The sequence below is a fragment of the Sylvia atricapilla genome, chromosome Z, assembly GCF_009819655.1.
Source record: "Sylvia atricapilla isolate bSylAtr1 chromosome Z, bSylAtr1.pri, whole genome shotgun sequence".
Taxonomy (NCBI): Eukaryota; Metazoa; Chordata; class Aves; order Passeriformes; family Sylviidae; genus Sylvia; species Sylvia atricapilla.
In genome coordinates this window covers 34,802,115-34,821,270 of record NC_089174.1, presented here as the reverse complement: position 1 = coordinate 34,821,270, position 19,156 = coordinate 34,802,115, and the positions used below count along the sequence as shown (strand labels likewise).

General features: G+C 35.0%; 1 protein-coding gene across 2 annotated transcripts in view; it reads right to left on the bottom strand.

The window, feature by feature from the left end:
• Window positions 1-1,829: 1,829 nt before the first annotated feature.
• Window positions 1,830-19,156, bottom strand: part of TMEM161B (transmembrane protein 161B) — a 41,028-nt gene continuing 23,701 nt past the window's right edge. Inside the window, exons 8-12 of one of the 2 annotated variants that reach the window (XM_066339278.1) lie at window positions 17,664-17,804; window positions 14,519-14,632; window positions 13,199-13,373; window positions 11,093-11,189; window positions 1,830-10,221 (exon numbers count right to left, since the gene is read on the bottom strand). In XM_066339278.1, coding sequence (XP_066195375.1) covers window positions 9,944-10,221; window positions 11,093-11,189; window positions 13,199-13,373; window positions 14,519-14,632; window positions 17,664-17,804 — 805 coding nt within the window. In that variant the 3' untranslated portion in view covers window positions 1,830-9,943. The remainder of the gene's footprint in view (window positions 10,222-11,092; window positions 11,190-13,198; window positions 13,374-14,518; window positions 14,633-17,663; window positions 17,805-19,156) is intronic. The other variant, XM_066339279.1, reaches the window with a different exon arrangement.

Sequence of the window (19,156 nt, the reverse complement as noted above, 5' to 3'; positions counted from 1 at the left end):
TCATACAAATTTTGTCCTTGTTAAAAAGCTGCTTTAAAATTTGATAGGTGAGGGGAATGTGACAGGGTCTGGTTATCCAAAACCACTGAAAGTAGCTTGTAAAGCTCATAATTCAGAGAGAAAGATTCTTTATTTTTCTGTCTGCTTTAAAGAGAGACATATCATGCTCCCATTTCATGAACTGAAAAGCTGACTTCCCCTCAGACTCATTAGCACTGCACCCCTGGAAAACAAAACTCTAAACTCCAGAGTAAGTATAAAAAAAACTTTCTTTTAATATGGATTTAGATAGAGCATGAATATTCCTCTAAAAAGAACGATTTTCTGCTGCATTTCACAGTCCGGTAATAGCCTACTAAGGAGGCAAGCAACAATAATTGTGTTGCATATTCTTGGAAAATTTATCATAACTTTTCAAATCAAACTAGCAACATCTTCAACATTTTCTCAGCCCTATCTAGACCTGACAGCACAGCACAGGTACTAGATGCTTACCCTCTTGTCTGGAGGATACTTTTCAGGCTTTCCTCTCCCACTGCACATACTCAGCTAAAATAAACATTTCAAAAAATTGAGTACTCCCTGTGGTACTGCACTGAATCATGCATGTTTGCACATGACAGTAGAAGTCAGCTGAAGACCTTTTAAGTCCTTTGAGTTACACATGTGGACCTGGTGAATTCAAGAGCAAGATTTCATACAACCCTTGAAATCCACGGCTTGCTTTCATTCCAGAAGCATACCAACAAGGCTTTCACTGTTGTATTTTGGGCTAAACCATTCCACTGCAAAGTCCCAGGGATTGTGCATTCTAAAGGCAGCTTGAAGCTTCAGGCTGCATGGAGAAAGCAGGTAAACTGCCTTCTGAGACATAAGCAGATCTCCCACTATAGTTTTTTCATTCCTCTTCAACATTACTTTAAACGTCACCTTTGTTGTTACACTTCCAGGAAAGGGTCCCACAGCTCAAATGCCTTGTAGGCTTTCAAATCCCCATCCCAAATGTCAAGACGGGCTCTTCTCAGTACCATGCCACAATTTGCATCTCAACACAGCTGATGGACATTGCTGAAAGGGTCTTTGGTCCCACTTTGGGTTTAGACGAAAGAATTATATATATATATTAATTTTTTTGGTGTGGGGTTTTTTTTTTTTGGGGTTGTTTTTTTTTTTTTTTTTTTTTGTTTTTTTGGTTTTTTTTTTTTTTTTAACAGCTGTGGACCTGTTGAGCAATTTTGGCATCATTCACCTGCACTTGTTTGGCATCACTCACTTGCACACACGGAAAGAAAATGCATGCATAACCAAATTAAGTATACTCCTTCTTGGTGCTGCTAGGATGAAACAAAACAGAGAGACCATGTAATGCTTTTACACAACACATTTCTTTTTATAAGCAGCAAGCACAACCCCTTTGTAAATTATTTCCTACTAGGAAGGGTGAGTCAAGAAAGGTGACAAATTCTCTGAGTGTAAAACTCAGAATTTCCTCCACTTATCATGGTGTATAGCCAATCTTTCTCTAGAAATGGTTCAAAAAATTAAATAGTGAAATAACACAAAAATGAAAACACTCATATGAAATCCCTAATGGTTCTTTGTGGTTAAACTGCTGTTCTTGGGAATAAGGCACTACCTGCATTTAGACTCAAAAATTATTCATTCTGCTGCACCCAAAAGGAGGGAATAAATGGTCTACTCAATTATTTCTAAAAGTCAATTATTTAGACTAGTAGAAAAACTGATAAGAAGCCTGGTTATTACATGCTCTTTGGAGATTTTGCAATTGATGAAAAAATAGTATGTATCACACAAAGTAGGAAAAAGAATCACACTGGTAGACAATAAACATTTATTGATCTTTGGCTTTAAAAATTGTCCTATTTTGGATATGGGAGATACTATATAAAATAATGGAAGGGTTTTTTTAAACCTAAAGTACTGTTAAACAGTCTATCCTTTACAGTGCACAAGTGCAAGGCATGCAGATTACATGTACGGATGCTAAAACACTATAGGAACATCATTGCAGTAGACATTGTATGTCCAACATGGTTAATGCTTTACAAAGGCAAGCAAACTGATAGGGCCACTTGATAAACAGCAGATGTCACAGTTTCTCTTAGATTTGCTGTAGCATTACCATGAGCAACTAATAGACATAAAATTATTTTAAATAATGTGTGCATTGTAGAAGCAGAGTTTAACTGTAACATTTCAACAAAATCAATAGGGAATAAGAAAGTATAACCTTGCTTCAATTTTGTGAAACTTACTGTTGTTAAAGAAATTTAGGCATTTAAATGACAAACAAATTCTTGTTATTTTCACATGAATATAAAACACTGCCTGAGCAATGCAAACTAGCTTCTTAAATGCTCTGCAGTAGAAAATGTAATGTAACTTCTTACGAATAGTTTAAGGAAATATTTAGCAAGCCTATTGTACCACATTTTCCCAAACAGTGTACCATATACAGTACAGATTTCTGTAGCCACTTTTTAAGAGCTAAAAGCTCAACATGCTGTGACAAGCCTTCCTCAGAAGGCTTCCTTTGGTAGATTTGAATCAGCAAGACCATCTCAACTTACAAGCACTTCCATGCAGAATGTATAAAAAACTCAGGAGCAAGGGCCTGTTGTTTCTTCACTTTTTTAAATCTCCTTATTGAACCAGTCAGGTTCTACCTTCAGCTCTTGTACTCCTGAAGGTGGTCATCAGTTTTAAATTAAGGGTGGTTTCACAATTGAATACCCTAAGAGAATTCTACAAAATTCTACAAGGTGTAACTTTTTGAAGCTTGGTGTCAGCCAACTGTATCACATTTGATAGTCTTTGTGCTCCAAATCTGTAAGGACTCAGTGACCTCCAGTAACACCTTTCTGAGCCCAAGCAGAACGACTTACCTGGCTGAAGTCACCATGTGCCTGCATAACTGGGGTATAATTAAATCCAGGTGTCACTACAGAACTTTTTAAGTCAATCAACTCCAAATCTTGTAAATACTTGTCCTCAGCCATAAAGAAAACAATGCAGAGGTGGCAGATGTGAAAGGGAGAGGTGTTAATTTAAATTAGGGGTGTTCAATTATCAGTCAGATATGGGCAAATTGTTAGATTACCATTTAATTGTAATTACCATTTAAGTAAGAGGAATGGAAAAGATTTCAAAATCTTGTCTCCAACATGTAGTAACACAAAATCACACATGGACATTACATAAGCCAAAAAACTATGAAAAAAATAATTTCATAGCAAACCCCATTTCAAGGGCTACCAGAATCACCCACGATTAGGCACTTTACAGTGTACAAAAAGAATGCAATATTAATAGAGGTTGTTATTAGCTGTAGTAATTGTATCCAAGTATTATTCAGATCACTAAAAAAAACCCCAAAACAGCCAAAAAACATCCCCAAAGTGAGCTTTTTCAACCTGTGCTGTGCTCTTCTGAGCACAGATCCTGATGAACCTTTGAAAGCATAAGAACCAATTTGTTTTTAAACAGCAGGTAATGCAACACCCCATCCATATAATGCAAACACCACTTGACACCATCCTCACTGTGAAGCATGAGACTCTTGGTACTTGTAAAGCTGTAACTATAAAAATCATATTTTAACAGTATTGTAGCAGTAAGAGAAAGCTAAAATTTACATATATAACATCAGAATCTTTCCCATTTGGCAAATACTGAAATGAAAGGAGGGGAGTCTTTTTGTCTTAGGTCTTTGTTCTAGAGTAGAAAGTATTATGTGCTTTTCACTTAAAGACAAAAAAAGCCCCCATACTATTAACTGAAGAAAAACACTGAATTTCTGTGTTCCCAGCAACAAAGAGACAAAGAGAAGATCTAAAGTATAATATTTACAACTTAGATGATGTTCCCTATGCAATTTGTAACGTCTACCTTATGAGAAATTTTAGGCTGAATTTATTTAATAGCATCGTTGCATTAATATTTGCTCACATACATGGGAAGACTGAAACATTAGACAGCTTTCTGAAACTTCTATTACATAATATTTTTCCAGGTGTATTCCTACTAGAAAGCCTTACATACTGTTAACAATGGAACAAAGGAATGACCAAAGATGGGAAAAATAAAAACTGCTGGCACATCATGACATGGGTATGAACTGAATTTACAAAATACAATTGTTGGTGCCTTTTTATTTGTCCTATGTTTTTATGAAAAATACTGTTAATATGCATTCTGGAAGCTTAGAACACATACAGGAGGCAGTTACTATGAGCAGAGAAAGAGAATAAAACACTGCCTTTAAGCCAAGAATTTTAAGCCAGGTTTAAAAAATATGTTGCAGCACAATAAAAGAGTAATGACCTACTACTAAAGAGTTTGTAAAAAAGCTATTCAAAGTACTTTGAAGATGTGTATTTTATAGATAGCAAGGTAATATGGATGTTGCTGAGAAAAAATGCTGCAAGTACAATTTTTAAGGTTCTTGACTGATGTGTAATCACATGGAAAAAATCTGGTATTTACAGGTGGATTGTGGACTTCCATATAAAACTGCATACCTGTTAATACTTCAGCCTGAACATCAATTTTTTTTTTAAATAGTGTAGAAGTTTTTGACTTCTAGTTGCAGGCACCGATATTAATTTAAAAAATGAAAATATGATCCATGGTATTAGGATAAAAATTAATTTCCATTAAAAACACCACTGAAATCAAAGGTATAAAAATACATATACACTGGCATGCAAAACAACATCCAGTGCAGTATTACTCCCCTGGCAGTCCACAGTGAGAGACTGGAAAAAGTGAAGTGCAGCATATACAGATGTCAATAAAAGCAGCCTGGAAATGACATGATGGCTTCATGATCTCACCTAGAGGAGGAAGACTTTTCAGTCTAGAACTCAAGAGTGCAAATGAGACATGCCATCCACTTCACTGCATGTGCTGCACAGGTCACAAAGCATGGCAGGCCCTCCTAAAGAAGGAGTTGCACAAAAATCACAGACAGAGCAATCTGCATCAGCCTCCTTAGTGAGATCTGACATGTGGCTTCTAAGCATCTGTTGCCTAGACGCTCTTTAGAGTAGGTATTTAGTATCTATGAGGTCAAAATATTGCTCTTTATTTACCATTTGGGATTTAGGCTGCAGATGCTAAAAATAACAGTCTTACTTACAATGGTAAAGATTCACATTTAATATTTGATTTAGGATACAAATAACCTGCTGTTGCCTTCCTCCACTAAGATTTTGCTCATCTGTAACAGATTCCTCCAAGAGAACACATTTTCTTTGGCCTCATTCTTGTTCAATGTCTCAATTTTGTCTGGGCACTTAATTCTTAAACCTTAATTAAAACTATCTAGGAATTTTACAGTGACAAAGTAAACTGTGGGGTTAAGTCTGGGAATGGAGAGTCTGTGTTGAACAAATAAATGTACAAAATATGTCATGTGAAAAAGCATGAAGCGTAGTGTTTAAAAACTAATCAAAATTATCTCTGTGGAAAGCACAGCTATTTGAGAATAAAGAGACATAAGGCCTTTTACCTTGGAGAGCCTTCCAGCAACTTTAAGATCAGATGTATTCAATTTCTATGTGATATATCCAATACCGCTACTACCACTTAGCTGTAGTTAGTGTAACGAAATACAGTACTTTGAATTATTCCTTTGAAGTTAGCTGAAATTTCCGTACTTACTAACCACTAAATAGAGTGAGGTTATGCTGCCTAAATGTTATGTTGATGGCATTGGTAGCATTTTTGTTCTCAAGACAAATTTGTCTTTACGATCCAGGGAAGAATGTGTATCTGTTTAAACACCTTGCAGTACTAGAGATCCAAATGAGGAGAAGAACAACCGCAACAGAAATTAATTTTCTGTAAGTATCTTCTGTACAAGGATGTTCTCTTTTACTGATGTTACGATTTAATCTGTGGATCCTTTATGCAAGTGAATTCTGGAAGGGGAAAAGACTATGCAGCAAACAAAACTTCAAAAACTGGCATAACCTGTAGCTTGAGGAGGAATCAAAGGAGGACAAGTGCAGCCTGAGAATGTCACTGACAAAGTGTAAGAACAGGCTTTCTATAATCTATTCTCGTGTTCTTCATCAACCTCCCTTAGCTCAGAAATAGCTCAAGAGTTATGTTTGGACCTCCTTGAACTTCCTGGAAGACTTGGATTTATCACTATCTTAAACCTTTGTCTAAAGGGACCTACATAATACAAGTGCAGAGTTTAAACAAATGTTAACGAGTTTATTTATGTTTCAGATGGAATTTGAAGTTATTTGAAATATTTAGAGAAAATAATCCTTCAAAAACAGATAAGTTTAAACTAAACAGAAGTCAAAATACAATCTTGAACTAATTTAGCCTACTTGGTTTTGAGTAGAGAAGGAAGGTGCTGTAAATTGGCAATGGAAGTCACATCACTAAGAGAGGATAGGAGATCTGAATTTAAGAAAGAAACGGACATGTTGCCAAAGGAACATTTCCTTCTAAAATTTCTCAGAAACTAAGGGAGAGCTCACTGTGGCCTTCCAGTACTTAAAGGAAGCTTATAAAAAAAGAGGGAGAATGACTTTTTGCACAGGAAGGAAGTGATAGGACAAGGGGGAACAGTTCTAAACTAGAAAAGGGGAGATTTAAATTAGGTGTTAGGTGGAGACTCTTGCCTGTGAAGGTGGTGAGGCACTAGATAAGGTTACCGAGAGAAGCTGTGGCTGCCCGTCTCTGGAGGTGTTCAAGGCCACGTTTGATGGGGCTTGGAGTAACCTGGTCTGGTGGAAAGTAGTCCATTTCAAATCCATTCCAAACCAAACCATGCTAAAAATCTTGGATTAAGTAGCGGACAAAAAGCTAGACAAAATGTCTAAGAAACCTGAGTAACACCTACTAACTTTTCAGCCACATTTTACCTGCTTTTCCATTTCTGCAAGATGCTTTCCCCCCATTGCCAGGAGCTGAACTCTGGGTCTCCATAAAACAAACACACAAAAAAAGCACTTGCCAGCTGCTGTTTCAAAGGAACTTACTACAGAAGTGAGCAGATATTCCTTTGAACCTTACACAATATACACGGAAGCCAGGACTATCAGGGTTGCTACTTTACTTTAAAACACATTTTTAATCATACCACATACTAGTAGGAAGCATTGCTCATAACCTTAGCAATATGGTCCCTCTCATTTCACTGTCACCACACATTTCAAAGGCTTTTATTGCCATATTTTAGCTTTTCATAAGCCTTCTGGACTCCTGTCAGGATTAAATGGATCCAAAGAAAGACCATCTCCCACTCACTGCTGACCAGAAGATCAATCATTCAGTTCTGCAGAACAGTGGTCTGTAGAACAATGGAACAGGACAGTGGCTACAAGCACTGATCATGTTTCTAACACCAGGTGCCTATTCTTCACCGTGATCAATGTGATGTCTAAATAGCAAGGTGGCATAAGCTGTTAGGAAATGCTTTGTGAAGTTCAGCTACATGATCCAGTTATTACCTCTGCTGAATGCATTATTATACAATAATAAGCTTTCAGAATGAATATGTCAGCAGAAACTGTTGCTTACCATTATTTTGAAGTACTCTCAAGTATCCAAAATTTACTTCTTCAGATTGCAACAACAGGTTACATTTCCTATACATTTCCTGGTTTAATCAGGCAGGTTCAGTATCACGATCAAAGTGTTTTGCATTGTTTTATTTTTCTGATCAAAAGATTGGCATTGAACACCTAACCCTAACCTAAGAGCTGGCCTTATTAATTCTATTAGTAATGATGCATCTTGTAGTAATGATATGCCTTGCACTAATACAAAAGTGGGTCCAGTATTGTTGAACCTGTTGTATTTTGTCATTCAATTATTCATCTGAAAGATACTTGCTAGGAATGCTTTGAGATTTGAAACTACAAGGTCAAATATTATTCTTTAGGCCAATTCACAGTAAAGCCTTTGTCCCTGTTAGTTACAAAAAGCTGGTGTGAAAACAACAAAGCTTGCAGCTCAGTCACGCTGAAATACCACAATTAAACCAGTAGCATCATGCAAGGTGTTCTCAGACATCCCAAACGCATGCAGTAGGTACTAGGCTTGTGTATGAAAATCCTTCCCTAATAAATGCAACTTAATAAACAACTTAAAAGGCTTTCAACACAGTAAGATAATTTATCACCAGCTTAAAATCTTGATTTTCTGCATTCATTGAGTTTGTTTTCCCATATGGTAGGTTTGCTACATATTAAATATTTAGTTAAGCTTTTCCATTTATAAATGCTTATTATATGCCAAAGCTGTACACAAATTCAAGAGAAAAAGAACAGTAACATAAAAACAGCTAGTATTAGTTAAAAAACCCACTGACCTCTGCAAAGTGTAATATTAACTGTTTAAAAAAGCTACTGCATATAAATCCCCATTCCTGTTTTGCAAATACACAAAACATCTGAAAAACTGTCAATAATTTTATGATTGAAATCTATCTCTCCAGTTAGGCAAAACCTGTAAAGTTAATACTTTGCTCTTTTTCTTACTACATAGCTGTTTTATTATACAGAAAATCTATTTCTGAAGCCAAGATATATTAATTTACATTATACGGTCAAATTAGCACAGATTAAGTGGCAAAAGATGATGATTTGACAGAGGAGAAATTTTTTAAGATTAACAGTTTAAGTAGATCTTTTCTTCCAAGACAGTGTAAGTTCTTTAGTATAGCTAAGTACCTCTAAAGAGGCCCAAAAACCAAACAGCCCTTTCAACTGAACTAACAAAACAAAACAAAAAACAAAAAAAAAAAAAAAAAAAAAAAAACAAAAAAAAAAAAACAAACACAAAAAACCCACAAAAAAAAAAAAAAAAACAAAAACAAAAAAACAAAAAACAAGCAAAAAAAAAATTAAGTGTTTCATTTCAAAAGGCAATCTTGAAATTACTAGATACACATACACTCCTCTCCCACAGCCCTGTAAGATACATTCAGTAATTTAAAATAAAGATTCCATATTTCATATCTTCATATATATTATATATTTAATATATAATATATATTTATATGTACATTACACATATACATACACTGTCTGTCAGCAGGATTAAACTGTTTTGTTTAGAAATGTTTGACTGGTGACATTAATTATTTTCTATTCTTTTGTAAATTCAATGGAATTTATCTACTACCTCAAAAGATGAAATTTAAGAGATCCAGATGCAATCTGTGGATCAATACTAGCACCAATACAGATGGCCATTACTTTAAAATGACTGCAGGGACTGAAATAATGTATTTGTTATAACTCTTTTCTTACTGCACAAGCATTCCTGCAAAATACGTAGGCAGCAATACCTGTCAGGTACATACATCTACTCCTGTTAAATTTATATTTTATACAACTTTTCTTACTGTAATATACAGCATCTCTTTTGTCCTGTTGGATTATTTCATTTTCCATGGAGAAAAGTGATCAATAGCTATCCAACAGAATCTTTTTTAAATCCCCTCTTTCTCCTTTCACTGTATGGCTCAGTTTCAAAATTTAATAGATAGGCAGCCACCATCACTATGTCCAGTACCCTTTGAACTCAGTCAGTGACTGTTGATGCTTAAAAAACAAATTTTTGAGTTTGCCTTGCTGTTTATGGAAACCAAGATACTAAGAGGTCACATGTTTTCAGGACGCTTACCGCGATCTACAACCCAATAATGTCAGTCAGTCCCACGACTATAACTGAATTAGTTACCTACCATTTGGGTAACAAAAATAACAAACCCAGTTGCAACTTTAAACATTTTAAGATTATTCACCCTGAGAACACCAAGGAAGTGTTTAAAATAATTATGATATGCTTTCTCTTCACATATGTATTTTTCTTTTCTCTTCATCTCCTCTTGGGTACCTGGGTTTGTATCTAGAATTTGACCTCACACTTGCTCTGTCAGTTGACTTGTTCACGCCACAGTCAGGTACTGGTGATAGAAGAGCCCAAAAAGGCTTGTAGAAAAAAGGCAAGCAGCAATCCACCAGGTGAGGAAAGACAGGAGTCCCCGGAACAGGAGAGGAGTGAAAATATTCTTTAGGCTTCCCAGAGCCATTGTTATTTGTACTACAGTTACTTTCATCTTTCCATCAGCAGGTGGAGACTCAGAAGAAACAGAATTGGGAAGCAGACTGTTTTCTACTGGAGTGTCAGAATTCAATCCTGGGTAGATGCCCCAAGAATAATTACCTGTTAAAAAGAAAAAAGTAACAGATTTTCGTAGAATTAAATTCAAGTTCTGTTAATTCAATCACTCTACAGGTCATCTTTGATATATTTTTAATACACACACAAAAATGTTCAGTTTTTATAACTTAATAAATACAAACTATATTCATCTGCATGACTTCCTGGTCATACCAGCAAGCTACTGGGATAGGATGCATCTTGTATTTTGGCATCCAAATATCTACTTGTGCTATAGCTGCCTTGAGACCCTTCTATGTCCGGGGTATGATTCATCTCACCAGATGGAGACGTTTACTCCAGGGCAGGATGAATCACAACCTACCTAAAGTCTATCCATTGCCTTTTTGCAAAGAGAATGACACACCTGCATGGCAGGCTACAAAAGATGTGTCTCACAAGAAAGAAAGAAAAGATACCCAACCCAGAGCAACTTCAGATCACCCAGATCACTTCAGTAACTCATGAACCCCATATCTCACAATTCCCATTATAAAAGCCTATTGAAGATAAAAAAGCTGAAAAAAATCTGTTATGAGATGCTCATGAAATTAAATCAATCATGGTTTATATGGTTAACTTTTAAAATACTTCTAAAAAGACAAATATTTTAACAGAAGTAAACAGTTTAAGTGGTTGTATTACACAATTTCTCAGAAAAAATCAAACAAATTAGCATTTGGAATTGGAAGATATCAAAAGCAGCAACAGAAATAACTACTTAAATGTCACACATGAACGTTTCAAAGTACAAGAAACTACAAGGTGTTTTAGTATTGCAAATATCCATGAATTGTAATTCTCTTTAGTCAGGTGGAAATTAAAAAGCCCTGTGTAGAACAGAATAAATTATTGTTGATCCAGTTTTGCCTACCTAGTGTTTTCAAGAGCAGTGTTGTGTGAAGGAGCATTACCATTGGTGCAACATACTGCAGTGCAATTACACAAAGATAATAGAATACCCGAGCCACCTGGAGAAACAAAAGAGAGTAAAGTTCATGAGTCCTGGTTGATCAAAGCCGACCTTTACGAACACATCTAGAAAAAACAAATAATTTACAAAAAAACCCCAGTACTTATACATTTAAGCTGTTTTAAGAATTTTCTAGTAACTCTTGGCATGTGACATACTGTCTTCAAAAAACCTGATGAAGGAAACCCCATAATGAATTCCACTTTCAGGACATTTACAAATCTGAGAGGAAGTGCTGAAAGGAATTAATTAAAAGCATCAGTTCTGTTAAAATAAGAGAGAATCGATTTTGCTTCTGCAAACTGCATGCCATCATACAATGATTTCTATTTTAATAAACTAGAGACAAATATATATATATATGTTTATTTTTTCAAGTTCCCAGTCATTTATAAACTAAATCCTATTCCAAAAATAAAGTAGTAGTCACAGTCCAAGTCTCTATAAGAGGTAAATGAAAGCTTGGTTAAAATTACAGTCCTTTTTCAAAAGCAAGATATTTTTAAGATTTCCAACTGGAAAACATTTGTATTTTAAAAACAATGAAGAGTTTTCATTAGATCAATAACAGCTTCAAATTGTCTTTTTTTTACTGTGGTTCATCAAAATCCATTCAGATATATCCCTCTCCCTGCTCTCCATCTGTTCCATTTTTCTCAAGATTATAACATTATATATTTTATATAAGCTATTGGCCTAAAAGTTCAAACCAAATAAAGATGGAAAAAAGTGATAAAATCAATAGCAATCAATCAGTGAAATAAAACTACCTGGGTTTTAAAAAAGAACAGAATGCAGGGTGGCAAAACCAATGAAGGCAGACATGACAGTTTTGGGAATACCTCTCAAGCCTTAAAGGGCTTCTTAATGAGCAAACCTCAGAAAACTCAGAAAAAAAACAGTAGCAAGACACTGATAGAAGAAAAAGCACGAGACAAAAATATTGTTAAAAAAATTGATGGAATATGATAAAAAAAACCCCTCAATTAAAAAGTAATGATCACTGTAGAATGACAGACAGGAAAAAAATCACTGACAGAAGTTCCAAAAAAAGGTAAAGCAGGTATGATTAGTAAAACAAGACAAGATTACATCTAGTGAATGGGGCCTTCTCAAAGAGAATACATGAAGATACTTGAGAAGACATTACTGTTTTAGAGATAGGAATACAATTACCAGTACTAAAATAGTGCATTTACAGCAATTGGCACAGTTCCATCCTAACCAGTTGCTACTACATGTTTCCACTTTTTTTTTTTTTCCTGGAGCAAGTTCCTAGCCACTTTGTAAATAACAACTGCAGGGTTCACTTATGACCTTCAGATACTTAGTGTAACTACAAGTAATAATGACAATCCTGGAAGGGGAGTCTTTCTTACGGCATCCTTCAATATTCCTCCTGCAATAGACCCCAACTCAGCAGATCATTAACACTACCATGCAACACTAGAAATTAAAGTTTATTTTGCAGACAACATACAACAGTCCTTCTACATTCTCCATTTGTTCAAGGTACCCGTTACTACTTTTCTTTAAAAAAAAGGATCCTCAGAAATTTGGCCTTGTCCACAAGAAGATAGGCAATTTCATAACTAGTCTGGTGAACTTCCAAGTCTGATAGAATTAATTTTATTGATTTTATTCCAAAATATAACCAACTCATCATAAATTTCCCCGATTTAAAAATCATAGTTGGTAACAGTATTTTACTCTTCTATCAAAATTCCATTTTTTTCTTTCCCATGTTGTAGTTACAGATCACAACTCTTTGGAAGGGATCTTTTATAACTTCCAAATTACCAAGGACAAAGTATCTGCATAATACAGATGATACGTCTCTTCACATTTTGGTTTGCAGAATTTCTCTGTAATGATACTATTTTTATAGGAGACACAGTCTAGAAAGCTTCATTCAGATTTGAGCTCTGCTGCCACAGAAGACAACAAATTGGAAAAAATCAGTTTGTACAGCTGTACTACGTACAATCTCAGTGCCACCATACTTACCATTTTCTGTAAATCAACCATACTTATTCTACCAGCTTCCTTTTTCATCTGATCCACACTTTTCTGGGCTAAATTCAGATAGGCCTGTAAATGATGACGCATCATAGCCAACCGTAAAACACACAACAGGATTATAATCCACAATCTGACGGTATCAAATGTATCTTCTGACATTCTGTGAATAGCAAAAAAAGGGTAATGCTGTTTTCCAAAGACCACCTACTGCTCATGTTATTTCTTTGTATCACCTGTAATCTTGAGGCAAATTGTCAAAAGTAGTTAACAGACAAACTACAGTTATGAAGTTCACATGCAAGTAATATTTACTTTTGCCTTCTATTTCTCTTTCCTACTATTTCTCAGTAGTCCTACAGCATTAGATCCAAATTAGTATTCATTTGTCTGTAAACAAGAGCAGTTCTTAAATGCTTAAATCCTGAGTAATGAAAGCAGCACACTAAAAACCAAGGTTGCTCAGATAATTATAGATTTGCAGACACACAGGACCAGATAGTAAATAATAGATTGTAAATGGGTACTTAATTTGTCTGAGATACCAAATAATCCTCAACTCTCACTGTAAGACGAACTGAGGAGCAAGAGATACACAAAATACGTATATCTGTTATTTTATGTAATAAAATACAATTAAGTGTTTTGCTATGTAATTGCTCAGTGGTCACAGGATCACTTTAGAAGCTTATCTCACCTCTAGAAAGCAAGAAATATACCAGCCCATTGTATCTGTTTCAAATCTATTTTGGATTAGCAAGACTAATTGTGACAATGACAATCAACTAGGATACTTTCAGATTGAATAATCTTAAACAGTATTTCAGATACTACTCTTCTTGGAAATACTTTCCCTTTTTATATTTTAAATATTTTACCTATCAATTCAATACCACCTCATCAGCATGTAAAATCTTAAGACAAATTTCCTAGGTTAGTTCTCATGCCAACATCATCTCGGACTGTTTTCAGTCAAACTACTTCTCTCCTATACCAAAATGCAAGATACAAGGTTCCAGCAGGTAGCAGTGAGGTGGTATTCTGCCCCTACTAAAAACAACAAACTACTGCTAAGGAGATGTCAGAAGACAGAAGCTTTTTTGGAACCACCACCTTAACACTCAACATTCTGCAACCAATTCTCATTCTTTTGAAATAACACAAGCTCTTTAGAATTCAGCTGCACCCTCCACAAAACCTCTGACAGCAGATGCTCTTAAGTCTTTCATGTTTCTAGGACTTTCAAAGAGCTCTAAGACAACAGGTTTTTTTCAATACCCCAAAAAGACCTTTTAAAGGAAATCTTACAAAGGAATGCTCTCTTTGCCCAAAGGTGGGCTCATAATGTAGTCCTTAGTGATTGGTTTTACCCACAGTAGAACCATAAATAAAGGTGCCAAGAAGTTTATATGTAGCAATGTTCTGAAAAAAAAGAAAAAAAAAGAGGGAACTTAGTAAACCAACAAACAAAAAAGACCATACTGTTAAAAGTGTATACAATTTAAAAGGAGAAATATTAACATTAAAATAGTTGGGAGAAAGATAGAAAAGGAAAGCTCTTCCCTATTTTATAGGTATGACTTACATTTCAGCAAAACAGTAATATTACGTATTGTGAAATCACACTGGATTTTGGTTTTAAAAAGAACAGGACAAACAGTTGTTAAAGGTCAGATTTCAGAGTTTAATGATGCATTTTATTTAGAAACCCTGATTAAACGAAACTTTGTACTTCAATTCAACTGAATGTACTCAGACCAAAAAAAAAAAAAAATACTGTAGGAAACTGCACAACAAAAATAAAAGTAGCACGCTTTAGTAATCTCTGAGCAAAAAAAAAAAGCTTTGATTAAAAAACCAGAAGAATTTTAAAAGGGCGTAATTTTTTATTTCTGAACTTCTAAAATTTCTTCTCTATTTCTAAACCCATTTCCCCAATCATTTGTCATTACTAAAACAAAATGAGAATAGTTGAAGGGGATGCATTGTTCTGTTAGTTTAGTATTTCCTCACTAACAGAACCAGATTTGTCTTCACCAGTGCTTCTACATTATAGGAAAAATGATGCAACCAAAAATTATTCTAAAGAACACAAGACCTTCCTGATTGCAAACTATCAAGCTTCCTAAAACCATTAAAATGTTTGCACGTTACAAGAGCTGTCATCACACACAAATTTAAATCTTTGGTTTCAGATGAAGAAATAAGATCTAATAGCTATTAAGTAGCGCTAGGGAATGCAAAAGCATCAAGGATAAGTCCAAAGCATTTCATTAGATTCTGGAAGCCTTTTACCTGAGCTTCTACTTATTTAAGAGATTCTACTGCATTAATGGATTGGAATGTGCCAATGGGTGGCTGGAATCACTTTTTTTTTTTCTTGCAACGGGCCAGAAAGCTGAAATACTCTTGATGCAGGCTCTGGCAAAGGAGGGAATATGTATGAAAATTGTACAAATTTGTTAAGAACGCTCCAAATATATGCAGGGAAGAATACTACTGCCAAGGAAAAAAAAAAATCAAACCAGTTCTCAAAACCAAAAAGGACACCCTTTGATTTTTATTCTATTTACCCAGAAAAAATGAAGTTAGTCCCTATATTCATAAAAGAATCACACTTACCATTTTGAACATACTAGTGAAGTAGACCTTGATCATTAAATTTTGGGACATTTTTTGTCAGTGCTCCCTGCAAAGTAAGTGTTCTGTTCCACTAAGGAATAGATTTTGTGTTGGGCTTTTTTTGGCTGTTTAGTTTTGGTTCTTTTGTTGGGTTTGAAGGGAGATTCATGCATTTTTTGGGTCACTTGAGGGACATGGGGGCTTTTGGTTTGATTAAGGTTTTTTTCTTTGGTTTTTGTTGTTTTTGTGTTCTGTTTAGTTCGTTGTCTTTTTCTTTGTAGTTGTTTCAGTTGGGGTTTTTTAAGTAGAGTATGTATTTGCCTGTGGAAACAGACATTATTTTAGCACCCAACTTAGAAAGCTTTGTACCAGTAGCATGTCATCCTCATTAACAACCCCCCTTTAGTCACTGTCAAATAACTACAGTCAATAAATAATCTAACCATTGACAAAAATGCACCAACAATTTTTGTCAATGTTATGTTCTTCAGGTTTATAAGAACCTATCACTTGATAAATATTTTTTATAATGGTTTTGCCTAATTACATGGATACCTTATCAAGTTGTAATCCATTTAACGTAATTTTCACATCATTCTAGTTGAATATTCCAAAGTATTGGCAGACTTTTGAAAGTAACTTGGTGATGTTGAACAAAGTTATCTTCAACAACCAGTACCAATATTATCTAAAGAAGCTAGAGAAGTCTTGATTTTCATAACCACACTTCAATGAATATAAACTGCTCTTTAGTTCTTGATCGATGGATTTTTGTTTCAGAAAGTTTACATTTCTGCCTGGGAGGTCATGTCCATTGATCAAGGAAGATGCTGGCATCTTCCAGAAGACACAAGGAAATTTAAAATATTCAGAACCATAACAAATAAGAACTAAGTAGTTTATCTATCTGGAAAAAACAGACTAGAAAGTGACCCAGCCACAGTCTACACACAGAGAGAAATGTAACAGCAGATAAAACAAGCCAGTAACTGGCTGTTATATGTGGACAACTACACTGAGTGCAAGTGTACTTTTATAATTTTACCAAGACTGATGGACTCACTTCAAACACATTAATTTTTAAGCTGAGCATTCCAGAAGGGAAAGAAAAAAAAAATGCAGTTTGAACAAAAATTATTTTCCTATTGGAAAATATAATGGCTCTCTTAGGAAATTTTCTAGACTGAGTACTGATACTGCCCTATGCTGCAGAATCTGTCATTACCATGTATTAAACAACAACAGTCAAGATCTCTGAAAGCCACTTCGGAATGTCACCCTCTCAACCAGGGAATGCTCAAGAGAAATATTAAGATGGACAGAACACTTTACTAACAAATGGAAGGATGACTAAAAATGAAAATATTCCTTTAAATTGGTATTAACATGTGACCTTTATTAAATATTCTGGGTCATTTTTGCATTTTATCCTATGCTACATTTATTAAAGGAGTAATGGCCAGCTAGAAGTGTGGGTAGGAAAAAAACAGTCTACGGTTGCACTTGTACCTCCTGAAGGTTGTCTTAACTTCCGGAAAGATGGAAGAAAGAAAGCTGGACACAGAGACATTCATGGTGGAGCTCTTCTGGCAGGAGGAAAGGAAAGCTCCTTTAACTGGCACTCCTTTAACAAGGCAAAGAATGTAACAGACTGGCAGAGCACAGGTCGAGCAGAAAGTAGCAGGTGGCAAATCTGCTCAAGATATGATAAGCAGGCAGCAACAGAAGTCTTAAGTCACTACCTTTTTAGAATAGTTTGCTTTGTTTATTTTTAGACATAAAAGATTTATGACTGAGTAGCATATACCTATTTGCATATATTTTCTCTTACTGTGTTATTCTTTCTGTTGCTAAATTCAGAGCATCCAGATGCATTTGAGCCAGTCGCAAGCCAGGGAATGTCAAAAAAGCACCAATAAGTGAACACAGAATAGCCAGGAACAATTTGAAGGTTAGTTTAGACACAGGACCCCTAAAAGAAAAGAAAGGAAATAAGCATTTTCTTGGGGAGGAAGTTGGGGAGCAGGGAGTATCAGAGACTACTTCCAACCCAACAGTATGTAACATATAACTAAAAAAGCCAACAGTATTCTATAGGCTTCCTCTGCAATACTAGCACTACTAAAAACCAATCAGAAATTGAAATTTTAAAAAATACTTTCAAAACCAAACCAAGTCACCTCTTTATTTCCTAGAAAAACAGAAAACCTAATTTGCTGACTGTGAGATGTTAATTTGTTAGTAGAGAAGAGGAAAAAAGAATAATTTTATATTGTAATTAACAACAAATTACATAAGAGAAATAGCTAGAACAGAATGAATGTACGGATTGTGTTTTTACGAGGAACAGGTGTCTCATAAGTTTAACTGCTCAAAGACAAAATTGATAGATTGATAGAGATTTTTAATGGATAATGGTAGAACAAACTGTAAATACTGCAGCTTTTCACAGATTTATGTGAAATGTACATGTGGTCATTAATATGTCTCTTCCAAGTAATTAGTATTGTATATTAAAAAACTACATGAAAAATGGCCTGGATCAATGAAATCACAGTATTAATTACATACTTAACAAATGCAAGATTACACAAAGAAAAAACAGAACAAGACAAAACCTTCAAACAAACAACAAAAACATTGCAATTTCAGTGAAATGTAACAGAGATTAAAGAGGAACAACCCCAAATCTAGTGATTCAAATGAATTTCTTAATCTATGTCACCTAAACTATTGAGAGAAACCATTGTTAACTCAGTTTCTGCTAAAAAAGGCAAAGCACTGCAATACTTTATACCTAAACAAACAACATGAAAATAAATACAGAAGTTAGTGACCTTGCAATATCTTAGGAAAGCAGATTAAAGAAAGGCTAAGAAACACATGGGATTCAGTTACCAGTTTCCCATGAGTTTATTCATAAATTACACTAATCTAGTTTGAGAAAACTTCTGTTCCTCAAAAATAAAGATATCCCATGGCTTCTGCATGATACTTGAGACCCACCAACCAAGAAATTCAATGTTGTGCTCCCTGAATTTTAGTATGCATGTATAAGGAACTCTAACAGAAATCCATTTTGCAATATTATACAAAGGCTGCCTGTGACAGTGTTTGTGTATTTATGTAATATCATAAACTATGGCATGTTTCTTCAACAGTCTATATGAGGCTTAAATGTCCTGTAGCAAGCAGATGTTTTTGCATGATAGCAACACAGCTACAGCCTGAAAACAGGACTGAACAACACAATTTATTCCTAATCTGAAGTTTGACACAAACGCCATCTTGTTACTTTTGCGCACTCATCCTCTAGCATGCCAT